General features: G+C 34.3%; 4 protein-coding genes across 4 annotated transcripts; 2 read left to right on the top strand and 2 right to left on the bottom strand.

Annotated features, from left to right (window-relative positions):
* Positions 1 to 12,444: 12,444 nt before the first annotated feature.
* Positions 12,445 to 12,603, top strand: BDR25DRAFT_231837 (uncharacterized protein; the record flags this gene model as incomplete). The annotated part of the gene is made up of 1 exon (XM_033685396.1): positions 12,445 to 12,603. A coding segment is annotated over one exon (159 nt), but the record flags the coding sequence as incomplete, so codon positions are not given.
* A 1,119-nt stretch (positions 12,604 to 13,722) lies between these two features.
* On the top strand, positions 13,723 to 13,875 carry BDR25DRAFT_231964 (uncharacterized protein; the record flags this gene model as incomplete). The annotated part of the gene is made up of 1 exon (XM_033685398.1): positions 13,723 to 13,875. A coding segment is annotated over one exon (153 nt), but the record flags the coding sequence as incomplete, so codon positions are not given.
* A 1,623-nt stretch (positions 13,876 to 15,498) lies between these two features.
* BDR25DRAFT_290449 (alpha/beta-hydrolase) lies at positions 15,499 to 16,448 on the bottom strand (the record flags this gene model as incomplete). The annotated part of the gene is made up of 4 exons (XM_033688518.1): positions 15,499 to 15,705; positions 15,769 to 16,121; positions 16,184 to 16,283; positions 16,334 to 16,448. 4 exons carry the CDS (start codon positions 16,446 to 16,448, stop codon positions 15,503 to 15,505), a joined length of 771 nt encoding a protein of 256 aa, XP_033545136.1. The 3' UTR covers positions 15,499 to 15,502.
* A 4,854-nt stretch (positions 16,449 to 21,302) lies between these two features.
* On the bottom strand, positions 21,303 to 21,990 carry BDR25DRAFT_357588 (uncharacterized protein; the record flags this gene model as incomplete). The annotated part of the gene is made up of 4 exons (XM_033695823.1): positions 21,303 to 21,381; positions 21,416 to 21,583; positions 21,645 to 21,772; positions 21,931 to 21,990. 4 exons carry the CDS (start codon positions 21,988 to 21,990, stop codon positions 21,303 to 21,305), a joined length of 435 nt encoding a protein of 144 aa, XP_033545135.1.
* Positions 21,991 to 25,406: the final 3,416 nt, after the last annotated feature.

The raw sequence follows: 25,406 nt of genomic DNA, 5'->3' as shown, positions 1-25,406 counted from the left end.
GGCCTTTACTTTACAGTAAGTATAGCAACATAATATGTATTAGCGTACAGTATAGAACATGCGGGGCTAGTAGTACTCTCTCTGCAGTAGGTTAAGAGTCTTTCCTCTACCTAGGTGTTCTTTAACAGGTAAGTTGTGTATAATTTAGAGTAGTTTAATTCTTAGTTTGTTAGAATTAGGGATTATAAGTTAGTTATAGTAATATAGCTTACTATTTTAGTTTTTGTAGTTAGCTAGTGTTACCTTCTTTAACTAACTAGCGCTGTTTTAGAGTAGGTCTAAGGTTTCTTAGATAAATTTATTATTTAAATACTTATTAGTAATAATTTAATTAATTATCTAATTTATTTTATTTAAGTTAAGGTTTAAAAACAGCTTAAGTTAAAGTAAAGTTTAGTGTTAAGCCTTTTACACTTTTTTCTAAGCAGGGATGTTTTAGGATTGCTTTATAAGGGCATTTAGTTTCTTTTTATTTTAACTAGGATAATAAGTAATCTTAAAATTAAAATAAAATAGGTATTTAAACTAACAAGCTTGTTAGTAGCTAAGTTATTTTATAGTTGCAAAGTACTATAAGTTCTTATAGTTAGATAGGACCTGTATTAGATGCGCTGCACCTTCTAGTTTAGGTTGCTATTATTTAAAGTAGCGTACTATAGTAAGCAGTTCTTTGTTGTAGATCTTATAATTACCTTCTGCAGAACTTATTTTTTTTAAGAAATATGCAATAGGCCTAATAGTCCTGTCTAGCTTAGTCTAGGAGAGAACTCCTACTACTATGTAGTCTAAGGCATTAGCTTCTATAAGTATTAGTAGTTTAGAGTTAAAGTAGTAGAGTATTAGAGCTTTAGTAAAGGCTTTCTTTAGCTAGTTAAAGGACTATTAGTAATTTAAGTTAAAGTTAAATTAGATTTTTTTTTTAGTAAGTGTAATTATAAAGCTTACTTACTATAAAAAGTTATTAATAAATTATTAGTAGAAATTAGCAAATCTTATAAAGGCTTAAATATCCTTTATGTCTTTTAAGTATTGCTAATCTAGCACAGTCTAAACCTTAATAGGGTCTATTTAGATGCTATCTATAGAGATTACATATTTTAAATATATAACCTTTAATTAGTAGAACTTGCATTTGTTTATGTTAAGTTGTAGACCTGCTTCTTCTATAGCCTTTAGCACTAGGCGTACATGCTGTTTGTGCTCTAAAAGGCTATTGCTGTAGATTAGAATATTATTAATATACATAGTGCAGAACACATCTAGGTAGGGTTAGAGTAAGTTATTTACAAAATGTTAAAAAGTACTAGGCGCATTAGCTAAGCTAAAGGGCATTACTAGGTACTTAAATAGTCTATATTAAGTTTAAAACACTGTTAGCTACTTATTACCCTTTACTATTCTTAGCTTATTAAAAGCAGTAATAATATCTAACTTTATAAAATACTTTACTTTACTTAGTTAGCTTAGGGTTTTTTGTAAAAGGGGAATTAAGTATTAGTTTTTAATAGTAATAGTGTTTAGTCTTTAGTAGTTAACACAGAATTAAAGCCTACTCTTAGGTTTTTTTATAAATAGTATAGGTAACACTACTAGTAAGAAGCTAGCTTAAATAAACTCTTTTTTTAGGTTCTTATTAAGGTATTTTTAGAGCACTTTTAATTTATTTAGCAACATCTTATATAGTAGCCTATAACTAGGTTGTTTACTAGGCTTAAGAGTTATCTAGTAATTGTACAGACATTATATTAAAAGCTTATTAGACTTATCTTAGAAAAAGACATGTAATAAGTTATAGTAGTCTTAAGAGACTATTATCTTTAAGTTAGTGTGTTTTTAGAGAGCTAAAGCTTAGTCTATATTAGAAATTATAACTGCGTAAATTTTATAATCTAGTTGTTAAGCTAGGGTTACAAATAGAGCAGGTCTTATGTAGCAGATGTCTATCTGCTGTTTAAGTCCTAGTTTATGTTTAAATTAAGTAAGTAAAGGTTCTTTAAAGGCTTTTTCTTCTTTAAGTTTAGGTAGTTGTTAAATTATTTTACATAGCCTATTTTAGTAAAAGGCTTAGCTTATTAGCCTTACTTAAGTAGTTCTTTTTTAAGTTATTAAAGAGTAAGTCTAGAGACCTTCTATATTAAGTGCTATTTAGGTGTTGTTTAGGTGTAAGTGTAAGCATATATTTTAGCATTAAAAAGAGTTAAAGTTTAGAACTTACTTTTAGTAATTAAAGGCAACCTTATGCTAATATAGCTATAGTTATTCTAGGATTAAGTTATAACATCTTATGTTTATTACATAGAGCTTAATCTACTCCTTATAGTGTTAGTAGGTAATTATAATAGTTATAGTATAGAAAATAGAACCTTTTTTAAGTTGTTTTCTATTAAATCTAGTTAGGTAAATTATTTAGGTAAGCAGTGTTAATTAGAAATTTAGTTTGTGCGCTAGTTTTTTGTTAATGTAACTTATGCTGTTTACTCTTAAGTTAATAAGAGCTTATATTAGAGCTAATATAGTTCCTTATTATAAATATATAGGAATATTAACTTAGTACTTTTAGTTATTAGTAAGGGACTTAGCTTATAGGTTAGTAAAGATCTAGTGTTAAATTAGTCCTAGAGGGCAACTTAGCCCTAGGACAAGCCTTTTTATAGGCTTTTACTACTATAGCTGCAGCTATGTTAAGAGTAGTAAAAGGGATTAGAGCTTAAATATAAGTTAAAGCCCTTATAGAAATAAGATTAAAATAGTAAAGATCTTTAATAAGTGCTAGCAGCACTACTTATGTAGACTTAAGAAAGGGGAATAGAGTAGTTTTAAAAGATATAACTATACTTACTACACTTAAAGCATTAACCTTTTTTCTTATAATTTTTACGCTTTTTAGAACTAACTAAAGCATAATTTAAATTAATTTTTATTATATTAAGGTCCTTATTTGCAACTGCGCTAGTTTAGGGGCGTATTAGGGCTTGTACAGGGAGGAACCTTATGTTATTATTGTAGGTAGTAATTAGGTTTGCATACGCGTTAAGGTTGTTTAGGAGGGGTTCTCCTACTATAGCGCGTTACAGTTTAGTTAAGAGAGAGTTATGTAAGGCTGTAATTAGACCTATCTTATTTAGGCCTATATTAAATGTAAGTTAGTAAAACTTAGTAAAGTGTAAAGTAAAGCTTTTCTTTTCTTATTATAAAGTGTTTAGGCAACTTAAGGCTATTAACTTTTTATTTAAGTCTCTATAAGTTGCTTACAGGAACGCTATAAATTAATCTAGGTTAATAATATTCTTATCTATTAGTAAGTTAATTAAGGCTGTTATGTTATAGTTAAGTTAAAAGTAGGCATATAGTAACTAAGAGTGTTTAGAGAGGAATTAGTCTATGTTTTCTTTAAGTTTATATTAAAGCTTGTGTAGGAAGGAAAGTAGGTCTTTCTGTTTTCTATTAAACAGTAGGGGATTAGAGAGTTAGTTAGATTTTATTACTAAGTTAAAAAAGTTACAGGTTATAGGCAGTGTTAGGTAGAAGAAAGTTAAGCTATCTCTAAACTTCTAAGTAAGCTTTAAGGCTAGTAAGTTCTTAGTTCCTACTACTATAATAAGAGTTAAAGCAGAAATAGACTGCTTAATAATGTAAAGCTGTTCTTTAAAGTTCTTTTAAAAAGCTTTAAAGCTTACAACATAGCAGCTTTTTTATAAAGTAAGCGCTTCTTAGAAGGCTTTTTAGCTTACTTTAATAGCTTAGAGTTGTGTAAGTACTAAGCTTATTAGATTAAATTTAGAGGCTATTCTTAGCTAGGGTTTTAACACAACATAATGTTATAATTATGCATAAGTAAGGTTATAAAGCTTTACAGAGGTCTAGTTTAATTACTATGTAAGGTATTATAGTAGGTACAAGATGTTGTGTAAGGAACAGGAAAGTTTAAAAGGAAATTAGTAATTAAATACTTAGCTTAAAAGTCTAAGCGCTTTAAGTATAAATTAAGCCTATTTTAGGTTTAGTTAGTGTTAAAGCAGTTTATGCTTAAGTTTATGTCTATGTTGTGTTGTGTTTGTGTTAGACGTGCACTAATAATACTCTAGTACGCGTCTAATACAGTTATGTCTGGGATCTGGGGAGGATACTGTGACACCTAGCTTCCCTTTATTTACTTTATAACTAAAGGTTAGTGTTTTTATTATGCTCTTATATAATCTAAATCTAGGGCAAGGATTATGTAATAGCATATATTTTATAGTTACTGCTGTTAGCTAAATAGCACTTTTCTTTATTAGTAAAATACTTAGCAGTAAGTTTAATAGTGAAATTTAAATAATTACATATGTAAAGTTAGTATTTAAGAATAATAATACCTTACTTTTTTTAATTATTTAGTATTAGATTCTAGTTTAACTCTGTTTTACTATGTTTATTAATAAGTTATAAGGTTAGTTGCTTAAGATTATTAGTGTTAACTTATAACATTCTATCTTTACTTATAGCTAGTTATATGTAGCCTTTTTATATATTACTACTATATCTAGCATCTTTATTCTAATTCTGCCTAGTTTAATAGGTAAAGTAGTTAATATTATGTATCTTAAAGTTATTTTATAGACTGCTCTATATAGTGCATGTACATTTCTGCCCTACTACTATATTTGCCTTATTAGTAATGTCTGCTTTTATTATAATTATATTAGTCCTGCGCTATTCTATTTTAGGCAGTGCCTCTAAAAATCTAGTTTTAGCTTTATGTAATAATAGATCTAGCCTTAGCCCTTTTAAATTAAGTTTAATTTTTTTTAATTTACTATAATACTTTCTCTTTACTTCTTACTTACTATATTATACTTTTTATTATTTTGCCTTTTATTTACTTACTATGTTACTTTTTATGTACACATCTGCTAGAGCTATTTTACCTTCTAACTCTTTTATACATAAAGAGCTTATTAGGCCTGTAGCTGTTATGCTAAGTATTAAGTAATAAACATTTATTTAAAAAATGCTTAATTAGCATTATATTATAACTACCTACTTTGCCTGCATTAATTATAGTCTAACTAGACAAAAGAAGAAGAGTATTAGCTACACTTACTTTAATATAAGCTGCTTTTATGCTACTTTATTATATAAGCTAATTTTCTTATAAAACTAAAACTTTTATTATTCTTTTACTATTTTACTTAAGTATAATATTCTTTTTTTTAACTTTAACTACAACCTAGACTAGCTTTTTATTAATAATAAAAGTGTAATAAATTAGCATTAGTAGGGCTGTTACTGTAGCTTCTACCTGCCTTATCTAGGGCAGCTTTAGTCCTAGATGTGGTTCCCCTCTACTGTTGTCTAGAAGTAGCTGCTCTAGGATAGACTAGTTTATAGTTAGGTAGTAGGTAATCTACTAAATGCTACCTAATTCTATCTACTTTATATATAGAACTATAACATAAAGCTTCTAAGGCTTATATTTTATAATACTAAAGTAGTTAAACTAAAAAACTTATATTCTAAGCTTAACTTCTATTTCTAGCATACTCTTTAGCTAAGGCATAAGTGTGTAAGGTTAAAAGAATAGTACATATTAAAAAACTTTTTTATTAAGTTTAGCTTAATACTTATTAGGTATGTTATTTTAACTAGTTTTTAATCTTTTCTAATTATACTCTAAATTTATTATAATCTTAAATACTTTATATATTATTTATTAGCATAATATCTTTAGTTATTACTAGAAAATTATAAGCTAGAGTATAAAAATACTTTTTTACTTTTAATAAAGTTAATATTTAGTCTTACTTCTTTTTCTTTTATAAGCTACTATAATAGTAGCATGTTATAAGATCTCTAATTAGTGTAGATCTATTATTAAGTAATTAGGCGCATAGATTAGGCTTATTAGCACTAGTCTAGTTTAAAAAAAAAAGTAGATAATTAATATTAAAAGTAAAAAAAACATTTTACTAATTAGATTAATAAAAATACTACTTACCCTAAAAAGTTAAGAAAGTTTATAAGTGTTTAAAGTCTTAAGCTTTAGTATTATTTTTTTAAAAGTCTTAATAATATATAGCTACTAATTTACTTTATATTTATTATAAAAATAGTTATATGCAGCCTATAATCTAATTATATTAGCTACTTATTATAAGATTATAAACACTGTTCTTTATATAGTAGGTATATTATTACAAAGTTAATCTATTAACTCTAGCAAAAAAAGCGTTAGTAAGTATAGTACTAAAGTAAACTGCTACTACACTAACTTACATCTATCTAGAAAATAAACTAACTATCTAAACCTAGTAAACTAAAAGTAACCTTACTAACTTTACTTAATGCTTTTAAAGTCTACTTTAATTAGTCTAGAAAAGATACTAATAATTATTAAGCTTATACTTACACTTTTTAAAAAATTTCCTTTTCTTTAGCATGCCTTTTATAAGGATAGTTATATTAGTGTAGCCTAGATTATTTACTATAGTCTTAACTTTTTTTTTTTTAATATTACCTAACTTTAACTAGATTAAGTGTTTATTATAAAATTATTTTATAGCTAATTAGGTCTTAACTTTTTTAATAAATAAAAGGTTAAAACTTAAAAAAGTGTTAGTAAAAACTTTTATATTATTAGTAGCTATAAACTTTTTATTATTAGTATTTTCTAAGTTTTTATCTTTTTTAAATTAACTTTTAGCTATATTAGTGTTATATATAGGCCCTTTTACTTTTTTTTTATTACTATTAGCTAGGCCTTTTTTAGCATTAAAAGCTATGCTAACATCTACTACTATGTTAAACTAGAATAATAAAGACTATATTACTTTACTAAGTTTTATGCACTTATTTATTATAAGTTTTATTATATCTTTAATCTAGTTCTAGACCTAACTAAACTAAGACTATAGTAATTTATTATCTATAAAGATTACTTCTTAAAATAACTTAATTATAATTAGTAAAGCTATGTACATATTTTACTATATAAGCTAGGCCCTAGTCCTTAAAACTTAGTAACTAAATAAGTTAATTATAAAGGCTATAACTAGATTATAAAAAACAGTAGGTTTATTATAAATTAGACCTAAAGTAGCTTTTTAAAGGCTTAGATCTACCTTAGTTAAAGCTAATCTAGGCCCTTTTAGTGTTAGAGTAGATGTTAGTATAGCTAGACTCTTTTATAGAGTAGGAATGCTTTTTAAAGAAGTAGTAATATTTTTAGGCATTACTTTTTTCTTTTTTAGCTAATAAACTTTATTTTATTTAATAAATTTAGTTTAATCTACTAATATATGTTAGTATCTAGGTATATTTTATTTAGAAAGAGAATAACTTACTTTAAAAATTATAACTTTTACTTTTTACACTATAGTAATAATTTGCATAACTATAGCTAAAATAGTTAAAGACATATACATAGTAGATAAACTTACTATTTTTTTTAAGCATTTCTAGTAAAAATCTTATAAGATCTAACTTACTATAAAGGCTACTAGTGCCTTAGCTGCTTTAGGGCGTGTAACTTTAATTAAAACTAAGTTAAAGCTATTCTAAAAAAAATTAACTTATATATACACTATAATAATTTAATTTATTTGCATTTTAACTAACTTTAAATAAGCTATTATAATTTTTATGTTTAAATTTTTTATAAACTTAGGGTCTATTAGGCGCCTAGAGAGTTTTATTATCTTTATAGTAGTCTAGACTTTTTTATATAGCAGCTTTAAATTAATAATTTTATATAAATTAGTATTTTTTATAAAAAAGTTAAACTACTTAGATTTACTACTTAAAAGTTTAAGCTAAAGTATAATTTTTTTTTTTTTTTTTTACTTTTAGTTAGCTTTAACCTAGCTTTAGCTAGATCTATCTAATAAAGTAAAATAATTAGGGTTAGAGTAAGTAAAGCCTAACCTATGCTATATCTATAATGTCTATACTAGGAATATAGTGGCATAAACTGCTGCTAGAAAGGGTACAGTCTACCTAAAGTAAACAAAAGTGCTTTATGTTAAGGCTACTAGGTGTTCTAGTACAGACCCTAAGCCTGCAGATATTAACCCTAGGCCTGTAGATATAGACCTTGCAGTAGCAGATATAGTCTATAACTTAGCTAACAGGCAAATTACTACTAATATTCTTTATAGCTAAATATAAGTTAGATATAAGTAAAAGTAGGCTATAAAAAAATATTATTAGTTTAATTTTTTTTTAAGTTATATTAATCTAAATTAATTTAGATTTACTTATACTTTTACTATACTATTACTAGCTTTAATCTTAGCTGCTCTATAAGCTGTATAGTCTAGTCTAGCTAAAAGCGTAGGCAGGCACTGTCTAGTTTAGTTCTACCTATAATGCTATTAGACTTAGGCAAAACTGCGTGTCTTCTAGTTAGGATGTATTAAGTATAAAAGGCAAAAAAGTAAGTTCTAATAATATGTTATTTAATAAAGTAGGTTTATTATTATCTAGCGCTTTTATTTTTTTTAATTAGCTTTAAATTATAACATATATAAAGTAAAACTTACTATTACTATTAGCACTAGCTTTTTTAGCTAAAAGGTTTTAGCCTTTAGTTAGGCTTTTACTTTAAAAATTAATAATAACTTTAGTATTAATTTTTAGTAATAAAGGCTTATTATTAAGTTATAACTAGTTATTATTTAGTGTTATTATAGCATTATTAGACATAATCTATTATGTTAGAAGTAAGTAGAGAGTGTTAAAGGCTATTCTAATTAAATTTTAACTTAAAATGTATAAATAAAGTAAGATGTGTACTTATAGTGTTCTTAGCAGTTTAGGATTAGCTAGTAAGGTTGCACTGCCCTAGTTAGGTGGGTTAGTGGGCGTGGCAGGAGGAGATGTGAAGCTGGGTTGGTTAGATTGTTTATTGTGGCAGCTGTGCGCGTAAGCGAGCTGTTACGTAATTATTCCTAATTAGGACTAGCCCACTTCTTCCTAGAAAGGAAGGCTAATCTGCTTGTTTAAGACACCAAAAATATCGTTGAGCGACGACCTTAAGTAAGGAGAGGAAATGTCTATATCACTAAAGAGGTAGTGAGGGAAGCTGTAGGAAATAGTGAGAATAGCGAGGAAGTGATAAAATCGAACAATATACAGACTAGTTTGTAGGCATGTAGGGTAAGTCATACCTTGTGGAGCCGAAAACTTCTTAGCAATAGATCTTACGTTTCTATTTTCAGCAATTCATCTACGTGGATAGGGAAACGGATGCTTACATACTAGCGTCTACGAGTCCCTCCGGGATACAAGGGATTGGAGACGATGTGCGTAAGTCATTCCTATGCTTGTATTACAAGTATCTCATTCGGTTCTCGGACTTTAAGCGTATGTTCCAGAGGATTGGGGGAGGGGATTTACTGAGATATTGAAAATAGCAACGGGGGATCATTTAATATTTAATGAACTAGCCACAGTCTTAGAATTTACATAGAATAATTTCTCCGGCCAGACAACCCAGTTTCATTAGAATGGCTCTAGAACACCAAACCAGACATGCCGGAACGCTAACTCTTCATCAAGCCGATAATCAACGCCATTTTCTAACGGGACATAGAGTAGGAGTAGATCGTCACAACAAGCTACAATACTCCGGAACACTAGTAAAAGAAGGTATCTGGAACTATATGTCAACGCTAGGGAGTTCAAACAGTGCCTTAGGCAGCAGAGCGACGACCAGGGTGTGTAATTCAGGACTGCGGTAGCAAATTTTCAGAAATGCAAATGCAGCAATCTCGGGAGCTAAGACAAGCAATGTAGGAATAGTTACAGATCTAGCGATCATGTAGACTGTGGGCCAACAGATGTTACTCTCTGCCAGTTGCTGAAATCTACGAAGTTGATGGCAGCGGTCTTCTGCTGCTGTGAGATAACATCATCGTTAGTTCAAAAACTTTTAATTGCTGTACGCGACATATTTGGTGATGCAGGGCAAATTATCTACCAAGTCACGTGATGTTAGACTTCAGTTATTCGTGAGTCGCTGGTATAAGTACCATAAATGGCTTTATGCACTCGCTAGTCGAATTTCGATATCGTGAAGCGGTGACTACGGATTATGCTGCTGGAAACCCTATACGTACAGTCCACCCGGTAAGGTGTTAATTATAATATTACTGGTCTAGACGAGGACAAAGACAGCAGCGACCACAATTTTAAGAATAAGAATCAAAGGAATTCTAATGTTAGGGGTAAAGCACACAAGGGAAATAGAGAATTTAGCAGGCAAGCAACCGGGGTAATTGAAGAGGCCAACGTCGTACACGCTTGTAGAATAGGTGCAGCTAAAACAAAGCTTGGGTAGTCTGCCTTGTGCTCAACAGTTCATTGTCGATATAGTCAGGCATATGTATTACAAAATGCTTCTGAGTATAACGCTAATAGAAATAAGGCTGGAAAATGGGCGCTAGCGGCTGGAATGTGTTTGTACGAAAAGAGGCATGTATGTCTTTCCTTTTATGCTAAAATCTGAAGATTGCAATAGGAAGGTTATCGCGCGACTTAGACGCTGAACTTGTCTAAATACAGAGCTAGTAGCCTGTGTCAGCACGCTTACAAGTAAAATCCAACGGTATCAAACGTGCTCTTATGTTGAATGTTCCCCGGGAGCAGGGAATATGGCTGACCCTCATTAAACACACTTTTGCTGAGGGGCGTAATTTTTTTAGGGGGTGGATGAAGAAAGACTTTAAGGGAGCCGCTGTTGCTAGTGGGGTTGGATTTAATGTAGGTGGTGCAAATTGCGAATGAGGCTTCTGGTATACTGGCTGGGCTGGCATTAATTATGTCTCGGGAGGTGGGCCAGGGATATACCATACGTCGTTCTTTTAGAGGCTCCACTACTCGTTTATGCGTGAGATGATTTGAGCCCTATAAGCATGATAAATGTAAAGTTTAGGGTGTGCAAGGTTGTCACAGCTGCTTTAAGTATAGATCAGGAAAGCGCGAAGGAACTTCAATCCTACCTATCTTTGTAATGTTTGGTTTACAACCCTGAAAGCGATTGGTCAGAGCATTTATATACCTTCCCTAGTAACAAAGGAGCTCACTCTCAAACTCCATGGGCTAGGATATGGCCTTCCAAGGAGGAAATTACAAGCTCCTGTCCAAGCAAAGAGTAGAGTTAGCAACAATTAAGTTAACTTAATAACTTAACTTAATTAACTTAATTAACAGCTATTAATTAAGTTAATTAGCTAGGCAAAATTTACTAAGTTAATTAAGCAAATTGTGCCTACTTAATTAACTTAATTAACAGACTTAAATCCCCTAGATCCCTAGAGATTTACTATAGGATACAGGATCCTCTAGTGCGTGGGAGGTGGGAGTAGTAAATCTAGGATAAGGCAATTTAGAGTTAACAGAGATAAAAGTCATAATAGTTGCCTAATAGGGCTTAGCGCTGTATATCTAAGATTCCTTAACTTCCGCCTATCTAACCTACTAACTTACACTAACTCTCTTACCCTACTAACGCCCCTCTCTATTAATATAACGTCCCCTAATTGTCTAGAGGGCATAAATAGTGCCCTATCTCACGTCTTTAGCTAGCGGCTTAAAAGCGCAGCTTTACAAACCCCCCCTAACAAGGGCGCCACTAATATAGCTACTAACGCGCTGTTAAAGCTTAACGTTAACAAAAGCTTTGTAGGAGGGACCCCCTCTACAACTAACTAAGATAAAGATAATAACAACGCGTATAATAGCATTAATTAGACGCGTCTACCTAATTATTACAAGCTAGCTTGTACAGCAAAGCGCAGTTAAAAGAGCTAGGTTTAGCAGTACAGCTATTGCCTGTGGCACCGCAAGCAGCAGCGCCTGTACTAGCTCTACTACTATTACTACTGTTATAAGCACCCTAACAGGTTCTATTAAGCAGATCTATTAACTACGTTAATTACACGCTATCTTGCTAAGCGTAAGGCTAGCCACAGCGTTAATAAAAATAGCTAAAAATCCACCTCCTGCGTCACAACGCCCACCTCCTAGCAGTCCTCCCTGCTCGCCCACATCTACTATAAAGGCCTTAGGGTATCTTAAGGCGTTGCTAACCTTATCACAGAGAGCTTCTCACGCTTACGCTTCCTATAATTAGTGCTTAACTAAGTAGTAGCTAATAACTAGGCGCTTTTAGTAATTAAGGGCGCTGCTTTTTAAGCTATGTTAAAGCAGGCTAACCTGCTAGCTAAGGCAGAGCTCTAGAGGTCCCACAATACACTACAAGCTTATATAATCGCGGAGTACAAGTTGTACGTGCCTGCTGTTATTAATTATCTTTGTAACGCGTGATTAGCAATCTATGTCTCCTTTAATAACTAGACGTTAACAGGCGGTAAACAGGCGTTAACAGGTATCTATGTCTACTATCTTAATTATAACAGTACACCTTACAATTACGTCTTAGGCCTGCCCTTATTAATAGGCTAACATGCAGGCGTTAATATTGCTACTATTGTTAACACTACACTTAAGAGCTTTAAGATCTCTGCCTGCAACTTAGGTTACTTTATCCTTAATAACACTACAAATAACAACTCCGCAATTAACGCCCTAGCTATTAAATACAACTTTAACGCCTACTATTAACACCTACACTGCGCCTACTATATAATTAACCTTACTGCCTAGCAAATTATCTTTAGCAAAGATTGTAAAGCGTTTAATAACACAGAGGAGCATTTTAACAAGGAGGAGGCGTTCCTTAACAAGTAGCGTCGCGCTAGCCCTCTAGGCGTCTTAATTAACGTTATTGCCTCTATCTGCACTCTACAAGCTTAACAGCTTTTTAAACAGTGCTAGACAACCCACAACGCTTAATTAGAGGGCAATTGCAAGGTTAAGACGCTAGAGATTGTTAAGCTAGTAAAGACAAAGTAAAACAGCTATTACAATTACTTTACACGCGCACTTAAGCTCTGCATGCCTCTTAATAATTATATTAACTACAAGCTTATAGAGTTTTATTACTAGAGCACTTATTAACGCTTCTAATTGCCTAATCTTAAGAAGTGTTAGTTTATTAAAGAAGACAGCCTTACTACTAAGAACTAAGTAATAATTACAGAGTACTAACAGATTTTTTAGCCCTTTAAAGAAGCTACTACCTGCATAGAGGGCAGGGGCGTAGCTGGCACGTTAGGCGCTATCTAGAAGGTCCTCTCTACGCTTAATTAGCTTACAACAACGCTTAACAAGATGCTTATTTAGTATAATAATGTTAACTTTAACAACATTAACACCCTAGAGAATTATGTCTAAGCTACCTGTAACATAGCTTATAGCAAGATTATTAATTATCTGCGCAAGTTAAAGGACACCCCAGCGTATTACACTACTTACTGTCTCCACCTACGCACAAAAGGTTACATAGATAAGGTTTAGACAGTGCCTTTTAATTATAATAAGAAGCTTTATAAAGGGCCTTACACATATAAAGGCTAGCTAGACAATTGCTACGTTAGCTTTTAACACTTATAGTTAGAGTTTAAAGATGCCGCCTCTCCTGTTAGTACTCTAGAGCCTCTGCTAAAGAAGGCATGTACTAGGCCAGCCTTAAGCTAGTTAGAGTTTATAAGAGCTGCCCTACAAAGTAACAACACCTGTCTAGCCTATTATTATAACAAGTTTAAGCGCTAGATAATTAAGCTACTTATGCCTAAAGACTCTCTGTTTACGCGCAACCTAATTATCTATTAGATAAGGAAGGCTAACAACTACCCTATCTTATCGCGCTTCACCCTTACAATCCTAAGCATCCCTGCAGCAGCTACTAATTGTAAGAGGATGTTCTTAGAGCTTAGTAATCTATTAGAGATAAGACGTCTCTGCATAAAAGCAGACCTCCTCTCTGCCCTTTAGAGTCTCTGTAGCTAGAAGCGCCTTAGCTTAAAGCCTACAACAGGATTACAAAGTCCACGTAGTGAGACTATCTCTCCTAAAGAGCTGGAGACAATCTACAAGATCTACAACACTTAATTCACTACGCCATACGCCGTACGCCGTTGTTGTACTACAGGAACCAGTTTTGTACAGTACACCTATTAATTAAGTTAATTAAGTTAACAAGTTAAGCCTTATTTTGCCTATTAAGTTAATTAAGTTAAACAAAAGACGCCAGATCCGTCAATTAAACAAGCAATTCACCCCAACTTGATTGACTTGATTGTTGACATCTCTGCGTAGAACATCAACCGCAACCGCACTTTAGTGTCCTTTTTCCCAATACCCAAGGGCTCATGTGTGGAGGGGACTTGTATAGTTCTCTCGATAGCCCAGTATAATAAGGAAAATAATAACCAAAATTTAGTTCCTCTGGTCGGTGAAGTCCTAGACGCAGAATTGGCAGAGTAGGCCGCAAAGATCCATCCGCTTGGCATTGTCAGTTGGTTTCAGAGTTTGGGTTATACCCACTTTTCGCAAAAAGTGTATACGCATGATTTCTTTCACCGACCTCGGTCCTCCTTCTGAGCAGCACCTCCCTTTGCCTCCCCTTTCGGTTGTAGTCCGTGCCAGGTTCCTTATATATTTCTCCCTCTAACTCTAGTCGCCCACTCAATGCAATTTGCTGGATGTTTTGGAATGCAACTGGCAATCCTTGTTCATGTGCAGTACCTGAGTAAAGGCGCAGCAACGATACCCTAGTGCTTCATATCTAGACATCTATGAGTTACCGTTGCATGATTGCTCTTCCTAGACGTTCCCTGTTACTGAGTTCAATTTTGCACGAAATTATGGACGTACTCTCAATTCCATTTTACATAGGGCTACTCAGTCATCTCTTTCCAATATTCCAAGGATCGGAGCCAATACGATGATGAAGAATCTTTATAAGCGTATTTTCCGAGACGGGCGGTTTTGTTAGCGCCGTAAAGTGAGTAAACGTACGATAATGTAGAACTACCCAGTATGCTATGGATCCTATGTATCTATATAAAAGAAAGATCACATCTAAGTATATTAGGGACACCTCCCTAGACTGTGCAAGGCCTCTCAACCTACTTATTTTTCGAGTCTGATGAGGGTTGCACCTTACATCGGGAAAACTCAGAAGTACTCGCGATTGTAGATTTCATGACCCTACCTACGAACAGATCTCTAGGTAGACAGAACTCATGGATAGGCACTCGATGACGGCTTCCTCCCGAGGATCGCGGCCGTATGACGGGCGTATTCTTTCTACACACCAGGCGGCTGTTGGTATCTTTCATAGCTAGCTCTTCCAGCTACAAGAAACGCCCTCATATGGGAGGCTGAAACTGCACCCTCGCCAGACCTATAACAATTTCAAAGGTTATTTAACGTAAGACCAGAGTTGTTATTGGTCCCGTGATTGCAAGTAACGTGGGATAGTTCGAGAAGACTGATTGGAGAATATCACTATCTTCCGTCATGCTTACGGAATAATTCTTAATCAATCCCCATTCAATACAGTGTTCCTTGTCCCTTACCTTCTGAATTCATTTTATATTGACAGTTTCCCGCGTCGTCAAAGCCATGTGTTAAACCAAGTGATTGCTTGAAAGAAGGATGCTTCCTTTGCATACTTCTGCCGCTTGTTGTTCAGATCTACCCGCACGCCAAAACCGTGAGGTGCGCCGGAATACAAATTGGCCTCGTACGTTGAGTTCTTACTCGTAAGGATATCTTCGGCTTTGCGGCGGCCTGTTGCATTGAACGCGCTGTCCAACTCTGCTCTCGCCCTGTTAGCAAACGACATCTCGCAGAGAGTTGCTGCAAATTTAGAAAACTGACCTCCAGCAGCAATACTTATCGGCCCAGCTATGCCCTGAATCTCCGCTGCCTCGAGACTACTCGGGTGCGCGATGAATCCAACATCGATTCCTTTCCCTTCGGAAAGGAATCTCGGTACATACTTCCCCCCGAAGCAGTACCCAACAGCTCCGATCCTCTTCACACCGAGGCTATTGCGCATATACGCGATTATCTCGCCGATGATGCGGTCGATCTCAGCAGTGGGATGTCGCGCACGCCAGTCCGTAAGGTTGAGTGCCGGACCTTCGGAAGAGGTCACCGGAACCGCATCACCATTGAATAAGTCTGGCATGATTACATTGTAGTTTGCGCGGGCTATGGAATCGGCGAGTCTGTGGAGATCTTTAGAATTTCTTACATCTTACGGTTAGGTTTCCGCTGCAGAGAGGCTTACAGTTTGTTCTGCAGAAGCGGAACGCCATAGATATCCGTTACATAGAGAATCGCATTGCTGTTATTGGGGTTGCCCTTGGCATACGAATGGTATACTTGAACTGTATGCGGTGAGTCCCTACTTCGCTGCAATCAATTGCGCTAGACTCACTTCCGCTCACATTCTTAAATTCCCCAACAGGCTCCCCGTCGTGGCTTACCGTAAGTCCTGGGCACGACGACGCTGCTAGAATCGAAGAAACGCTAGCTAAACCGAGCGTGCACATCCTCATGAAAGTGGGAGCCATATTTGGAGGCGCACAAGTGGATTGGAGTCGGGAATTGGGAGAAAAAAAAAGACGAGATTTGACAATCAACGACGGCAGGACGTTTGAGTACGCAGCTTCTGAAATGTACTGTCAATGATGCAGGCCGAGCAATTTACGGGTTGACATATTAAGTAGGCGCTTGCCTGAATTGGAGTAGTCAAATTGCGTTTCATGTTGACATTTCTGGGCACGCGGGGTATTTATCCGTGGCGGGCTTATCGATCAGTAGTATATCTACGGCGACATTTGTATGGCTGATTCAGCCGCTTACCGAGATTTTCGCTGGCGGGGGACCGTGCGCTCATCGACTTCCAGTATCCACCCATGTCCACTGCCCACCCTCTATGGGCATTATCTACGCCGCCACATGTTCAAATGTCCTGATTTTTGGTCTTATGATAGCTGTCAGGCTTCTCTAGCTTTGAAGCGCTGCAGAGCTGCATTATAATTGCTATTACGTTGCTGGGAACGCACTGTATGGCTGCTAGGTACCCAGACAATATCCGAAAAATCGGCAGGCGGCATGTGCGGTATCTCTATGGCTTCCTTCCACGCGGGGCATTAACGCTCTACTATCAAAGGTGCGGATGTGCTTAATACACGACGCCTCAACCCATTGAATATACCATAGCAGGAGAATGCATTGTATGACACCTGATGTCAGGAGCATCGCGATCTCGCCACGCGAGACTTCGCACGATTTAGCAGTTCAGTATCCCAATCCCATCAACCATCGGTTAGCATAAAATTCACGTAGCCCTCAAGATTTCGCACAAACCTACTTCTTCTAATTCCTGCTGCAGCTTCCTCCTTTTCCCTCTCCACCACTGCAATCTTCTGCCCCAGATCACTTCACTTCACTTCTAACGAATGTTGTAGCTGTCACCTCAGCTCTGCTTTGCTTCGAGAATCCCTCTGTCAAATGAGAAGGTCCCTGGTAGCGGACCTTTTTGGTTGCTAACAAGGTTCTAGATCTTATTAAATGTTTCTGTAAAGCTTAGGGGCACACATAGATCGTGAGGAACTGAATTGATTGATAAAAGAGCAAATGCTAAGCGCTATAAAGTGATGCTAATGCGATAGAGTAGTGGGGGGCAGAGAGCTAAAGATCTAGTTGTGGATGTAAAACTAAGGCTGAGACTTGAGTGATGTCAAGGTGCGAGTAGATACTCAGTGAGTACAGAGTCCGACGCTCATTATATGAAACATCTCATAAAGCCAAGGAGGTAGGGGGGGCTTTGTGTAAACGGTTTTCGTTACCCGGTTGGCTAATTTTGCGTTGTGGTGATTGCGGCGCTGATGGTAGCAGATGTGATCACACCCAGTGCGGAGACGGCGGCGCTTTCGAACAATCCTAGCTTGAGAGGAGGTTGCCAATTCCACAGCCACTAGTTGCTTAAGTCTCTCTGCCTTACCAATAGCAGTCCTATGCCTTCTTTGACATTGAGAGTGTCCGGCTAGAGGTCCTTCAGAATCTTGCGACGGCTTGCTGCTTGCCTTTGAAGTCCGGGGCCTTGTTTATTGTGTAGACGGGGTAGATGACTCTCGTCGGCAGGCACCACTGCGGGCCTTTTGAAATTCTCTGCGGTCCTTTGTTAGCATGAGGGCCCGACCTCTTCATAGAGTTATCATCCCTAGGTTAGATACCGCTCTCATTATAACGTTCTAATGTTTCGTTGTCGCCACGGCCCTAGCAGAACGCGTTTTGATCTGAACGCGACGATGCTTAGACGTCGCAATTATAATTTATCAGCTATCTGCTTATAGAGTTTATCTTGTTTCTAATCGTGTCTTCCTTAAGATATATGTTGCTGTAATTCTTGCATAAGCTGAGGAGGGGACATGTGGCAAACGACTCGACAAGGGAGCGAGCATACATGACTATCATGGTTGAACCACATTAAGAATCACTCTAAACCATACCATATTAGTATTGTTTAAACTATACTATGTTAATTATAGTGTTAAACTGCGTTAAAAACTGCGTTAAAAACTGCGTTAAGTAAATATACATTAATTTAAGCGTGTTAGTGTAGTTACTTACTTTAATACTAATCTATTCTACCTGCTTTCTTATCTACAACACTAAGGAGAGTTTCTTAAAGCTTTAGATTAATTAGTAGACCTATTCTGCTGTCTTAGACTAGCTTAATGTGCCTCTATTATATCTAATTACTAATACACTTAATTATCTTAATAGTAGTGCATTATAACTATAATCTGTTCTATAAACAGGTCCTTTAGGCCCTAGAGAAGGTCTGTTCTAGCTCTAATAATTCTACAGGGATAGAGAGAATAGCTATAGCTATATAGCTAAGCTTTAGATAGCTATAACACTACTTAAATTAACACTACTACTTAAAAAAAGTAACTCTATTTTTTAAATTAATAGCTAGGCTATTAATAAAGCTTTTAAAGTTATTATTTAGCTATAAACTAATAGTCTTTACTTTTATCTTTTACTTTAATAATATAAAGACGTTTATAGGCTTATCTAGCTGTCTAGTTAATATACTAGGTATGTTATCTAGAGCTAGAGAAGAGCCTAGTTTACTATTAAGCTTAAAATTATTTACCTAAATTATATTAGTAAGTTTAATAGCTAGCTTTACCTACTCTTCTAGCTAGTTCTAGTATAGGTAGGCAGCTTGCTTACACAGATTAAGTAGTATTACAGCAGCATATATAAGTGTCTCTTCTGTTTTGTTATAGTATTTGTTAAGTATGTACTAGCCTATGTTAATAGCTTAAATTATGCGTTTATTATAGTTCTTAAGTAAGAAGTAGTAGTTCTACTAAACATAAGTACTTAGCTTTATTAAAAAGAACTAGATACTAACCTTTTTTTTCTTATACTATGTTAATAAGAGATTTATAAGCTTAAGTAATTATATAATTAATAACTTATTCTTCTTTATATATAGAGTTGCTAATGCAAATAGCTCTAAAAAGTAAGTAGCTTTTTTAAGAATATCTTAATTATTAGCTTAAAGCTAATTATTGCCTAGAATGTTTTTATAGTTAGTTATAAAGCTTTTAATCTTATCTATTTTCTTTAAGGCTTATGTAATAACTTAATACTAAAAAGACTATTATATCTAATTATTAATTTTAAAACATAGACTAATAGCTCTGTTCTAAAGACCCTAGTAGATTATAGAACTTTAGAGCTAAACTATAAGATTATAAAGCTTATGTAATATAGAGATGTTTTTAACGCTATTAAAGTCTTTAACTAAAATAATACTTACATTACTACTTTACTACTTTTATTATTTACTTTATTCTTTTATATAAGAGCGCTCTACTTTAGTTTGTTTATAATAAAAGGTAAGAACACTTAAAAACTGCGTAAGAAGGGCTTCTTTAGTAACACTAAAAGTAGTTTTAAAAGCAGCAATAAAAGCCTTTTAAAAAGACGCAAGAAGAAAAGCTTAAAAAGAAAAATTAATAATATAAGTAATATAATAAACTTAATAATGCTTTGTATTAAAGTTAATCTACTTAGATAATTAGCTTAATAAGTGCTTAATTAAACTTATAACTAATGTTATATTTACACTTTAATTACTTTAATAAAGCTTTTAAATAGGTATTATTTAACATTATATTATTATCTATATAATAGCTAATCTAGAATGTAATATTATATTTTCTAAGAGTATTTATAATAAAAACTGCTTACTACTTTCTAGAGTAGCTATTATGTAGCTCTAGAAGCCCTAGAAGTGCCTTTTAAAGCTAATAGTCTTAATTAACTTATTATGCGTAAACTATAAGTATTAAGTAATAATGCAGTAATGTTTAGAGGTCTAAGGAGATGTAAATAGGGCTTATAGCAGTTATTATGCTAGTAGACAGCTGCTTTTAATAAAGCTTATAGTTTACTATAATGTATTATATAACTATAGTTTACACAGTAATTAGCTTATCCTTAATAGCAGAGTTATAAGTAAAGTAAAGTTACTCTAGTTCCTCTTATTTAATAGCTAAAAAAGGCACTTTATAATAAGTAAGTAGTTTTATTAAAGCCTTATAATAGGCTTATTAGTTAAAACTACTCTATAAAGTGTCTATTATAGTAATAAAAGTATAGATAGACAAAATAGACTGCTAAGTGCTTACATAAAAATAAGTCTCTAAGGACATTAATAACACTAAATGCTTTACCTTAACATAGGTAATAGTGTTACTAAGATGTGTCTTTTTCTAGCTAGAATATATCTTACAGATATATAGCTTTTTTTCTTTGCTTTATTATTTACAACCTAGTTATAGTAGAGCTAGGCCTTTTTTTAGTTTATAGGTAAGGATAACCTAATAGAAGTTAACAGGCTTTATTTTACAGTTTACAGTTGCAAAATTAGATATCTCTAACTCTAAGAACAGTATAGGCGACATTTAGAGAGGTGTAGGATTAAGATGTATAACAATTTTAGATAACTAAATAGCTAAAATAAATAAAAGCAAAGGTTTTAAAAGCTATAGTGTTAAATTATGTTCTAAAAAAAGTGCTTAAAGTAACTTATATTCTGCATTAAGGTTTTAATAGCTATATAAATAGATTAAATCTATAGATGTAATAACTAATTAGTAGTAACTGCTGCCTAAAGTATAATAGTCTGCCTGTAATACAAGAAAGAGGCGTTTCCTAGTTTGTTGTTACCTATAGGCATTAAGAGCTGTATCTCTGCATCTAACATGTAGATCTGCTAAGCTATTAATGCGTTTTGCAGTTAAACTATATTAAGCTAATAGACTAACCTAGTTTAGACTTAATACCACAAAACCGCGGTTAGATATAAACCAGGTTTAGAACCACGTTAAGGTGGTCATGTATGGGAGCGAGATCCAAACAAGGTGGAATGAGTGTATTGTAAGGTCTGAGGAGCTTGATAGAGCTCTGAGCTGACTATATACTGTACGAGATAGGAGCTATGCCTAATGAGTGAATAGTGCAGTACATGGGTATGATATCGCGTGAGACACGTGCGACAGTAATTACAATACTACCAAATACCGCCCTTCCCTCACCGTTCAGGCCCTCGAAATGTAGAGGCGCCTCTTTAATCAACTGATATCGCTCAGGGCCGCTCACGATGCCGCGTTGATTATAAAAGATTCTTCACTCGCTCTTGCTAGTGTTTGACAGACACAGGTTCTTGCTTGAGCGTAGTGGGGGGTTCTGTACGGATTCTCATGAATCGTTCCATCTTGGGTTGCCCGGAACCTATCCGAAGAGTCCCCGTATCGGCCCCGACCCTGACTCGGCCCTGCTCCTGCTGTTACCCCTATTCCCCCAAGTATTTAGTTGCAACTCTCCCCTTAGCTAGCTCAGTAGTTTTATAGTATCCTTTTGTAGGAGGCCTATAGGTGTCAATAATATTCCCAGGTTATTAAGTCCCCACGCACTCCCATATGCCTCTGAGTGGATTCATACCGCATTCAGATCCATTGTCTCGCCTGCGCCGTTACAGGTTCGAGAATCTAGACTAGGCATTCCAGGGGAGATTTAAGGAAGGCGAATCTAATAAGGCCGGAATTCAAAACGTCCCAGTTAGTTGCTAAATTAAGAGTAGCTAATATGTAGCGCTAAGTTTACTAATTTCAAGTTTGTATAGTAATAGCAAAGACTACTACAGTTAATATATTATGTAATTATTTTACAACAACGTACTTCATAAGCAAGCGGACTACACAAGTAAACAGTCTCTCTAACAAGATTTTAGAAACTTATACGTTAATTAGAAATGCATCTACTAATTAACCTTTAATATACTTGTCAGATTGAAGCACTGTTTCTAGGCTTCCTGAGATGAATGATGGGTTTGGATATGATGTATGGGATGATCATTGATTGTCTTGATTTATCGATCCTTTTTCTGCTCTACTCGTGTTGCTCGGTTTTTTGTTTTGCCGATCCGAGTCCCTCGCGCACTTGCCCTATGCGCGACCAGCTTGCAACATGCTGCAATTTGCTGCAACATGCAGCAATTTGCAGCAACATACTGTTCGAGCTTATTTCTCGTACTATGTAGCAGCTTTCGTCAAGCGTTCCTCCTGTATTGACAGTAGGTGCGCATATCTGACAATACTAAGAATAAAAAGTAAATACTTTTAGCACTCTAAGTAATTTAAAGAGGCTAAATCTTAAGTATTTAAGCTACTATAGTAATTGTAAAGCTTAAAGAGGCATAGAGATAAGAGAAACTGCACTGCATTAATTGCTAGAGGAGTACTTGTAGAAGTTAAACGTATCCTATAAGCAAGTTACTTACACACCTAAGTTACTTACTTTTATTAAGACGATATTAAACTACTCTTTTTACACTAATACATTTCTAATAATACTACTTAAATATGTTAAAAAATATTAGATATAACTTATACTTTAAGCTTTTAAATAAAGCATAAGACTTTTTAGTAATATACTAAAGCTATACATATAGTTTTTTAAAAAAATAAATAAATAACTAATATACTAAATAACTTTTATAAGCTAATTCTATAGCCAACTTATAAAAGCTAGATAATAATAAAAAGTAAAGAATTATTAATTACATACTTAAGCTAGATGCGTAAGAATTTTCCTTTTAGCTAGTAGCTATAATATAGCTAATTCTTTACACGCTAAGTGTAGTCTAAGCTATGTTAGTATAAACTATTCTAGTATATTTATTTAGTGTTATTTAAACGTTAAAGTAAAGTTTAAGTGAAGGTATAACTATAAAACAGCTTTGTATATAAATTCTAAAGTACTTTAAAGCTAATTTAGCTTAATAAAAATAATATTGCTAAGTATAGTATCTAAAATAGTGTCAGATTGAACCACTGTTTCTGGGCTTCCTGAGATGAATGATGGGTTTGGATGTGATGTATGGATGATTGATTGATTTGTATTGATCGTGTTTGTTTATCGATCCTTTTTCTGCTCTACTCGTGTTGCTCGGCTTTTTGTTCTGCCGATCCGAGTCCCTCGCGCACTAGCCCTATGCTCGACCAGCTTGCAACATGCTGCAATTTGCTGCAAAATGCTGTAACATGCTGCAATTTGCTGCAATTTGCTGCAACATGCTGTAAAATGCTGCAATTTGCTGCAACATGCTGCAAAATGCTGCAATTTGCTGCAACATGCTGCAAAATGCTGCAAAATGCAGCAATTTGCAGCAACATACTGTTCGAGCTTATTGCTCGTACTATTTAGCAGCTTTTGTCAAACGTTCCTCCTGTCTTGACAGTAGGTGCGCATATCTGACAAATAGCAACATCTACAACTTTAATAAGATAGGCTGTATAGGAGGCTAGGTATTTACTAATTATACTTACATTTAAGACTTTGCTTTAAGCTTTAAATAACATTTAATAAACATACTAGGCTAGTTTACACTAACATAGCATAAATTATACTTAGCGTGTAGAGAATTAGCTATCGTAGCTATAGCTACTAGCTAAGAGAAAAATTCTTACATATTTAGCTTAAGTATATACTTAATAATTACCTACTTTTTATTATTATTTAGCTTTTATAAGTTAGCTATATAATTAGCTTATAAAGGCTATCTAGTGTGTTAGTTATTTATTATTTTTAAAAAAACTTTATACATAGCTATAGTATATTAGTTAAAAGATATTATATATTTTATTTAAAAGCTTAAAGTATAAGCTATATCTAACATTTTTTAACACATTTAAGTAGTGTTATTAGAAAGGTATTAGTGTAAGAAATGTAGTTTAGTGTAGTTTTAGTAAAATGAAGTAACTTAGGTGTATAAGTAACTTACCTATAGGGTACGTTATATAATTAAATATAACTTAAGGCTTAGTTACTGTTTATAAAATATACTAGGCTAGTTTATACTAAAATAGCCTTGCTTATACTTTACATATATTAAATTATCTATATTAGTTGTCACGGTATCCTCCCCGGATCCCAGACATAACTGTATTAGACGCGTACTAGAGTATTATTAGTGCATGTCTGACACAAACACAACACAACATAGACATAAACTTAAGCACAAACCACCTTAACACTAACTAAACCTAAAATAGGCTTAATTTATACCTAAAGTGCTTAGACTTCTAAGCTAAGTATTTAATTACTAATTTTCTTCTAAACCTTCCTGTTTCTTACATAATGTCTTATACTTACTATAATACCTTACATTGTTGAATGGGCTCCGACAGCTAGCTGCTTATAGTATGAGCACTTAAGTAGCAAAAGTAAGAGTGGTGTACAGTGTGCACAGCGTACAAGGTAGGTAAGGTGAGGGCAACATGTTTCTAGTTCTATTACTCTTGTCTTTCCTCTGTACAGAGAAAAAGGGGGATATCTAGATGTTCGCGCACAGAGGTTCGCGCACAAGCATTATGTGACAGAGATACGTGGTCCTGCTCGTGCGCGATCGCTTGTATCCAGACTGTGACGCTGCTGCTGCGTACAGACACTAGCAACTTTTCTTTTTGTCTAAAGAGTTGCCTTCTGTACGCGTTACCTCCCTTCTGTCTGTGTAGGTCTATCTAATTACGTTCTGCCTTTACTTCACCCTATTTGTTAAGACTTGCCTTAGTGATGCTGTACATGAAGATAGGCTAGTTGCAAGTACCGGTACCTAACCCTAAACCCCCCCCCCTACCTCTCTCCCCCCCCTCTCTCCTAGAGAACCGGGGATAAGTACCGGAGGACAAGACGACTGCGCGGGACCCAGAGGAGTCGTGAATTGATGGAATTAGAGGTGGAGGACACGCGTTAGGGGCGGCAATTAACCTAAACACGCGTTAGGACGCGCAAGGCAACTAAGGCAGAGAATACAAGGAGACAATAGGGAAACTTAAGTAATAGAAGCAGGATAGACAACGTAATTAATGTTAACTAAGAGGCCCCTAGAGCCCCACAACTAACCTGCACTTAAGGCT

This window comes from Lindgomyces ingoldianus, assembly GCF_010093535.1.
Source record: "Lindgomyces ingoldianus strain ATCC 200398 unplaced genomic scaffold BDR25scaffold_25, whole genome shotgun sequence".
NCBI classification, from domain to species: Eukaryota; Fungi; Ascomycota; class Dothideomycetes; order Pleosporales; family Lindgomycetaceae; genus Lindgomyces; species Lindgomyces ingoldianus.
This window is presented reverse-complemented; position numbering and strand designations above follow the sequence as displayed.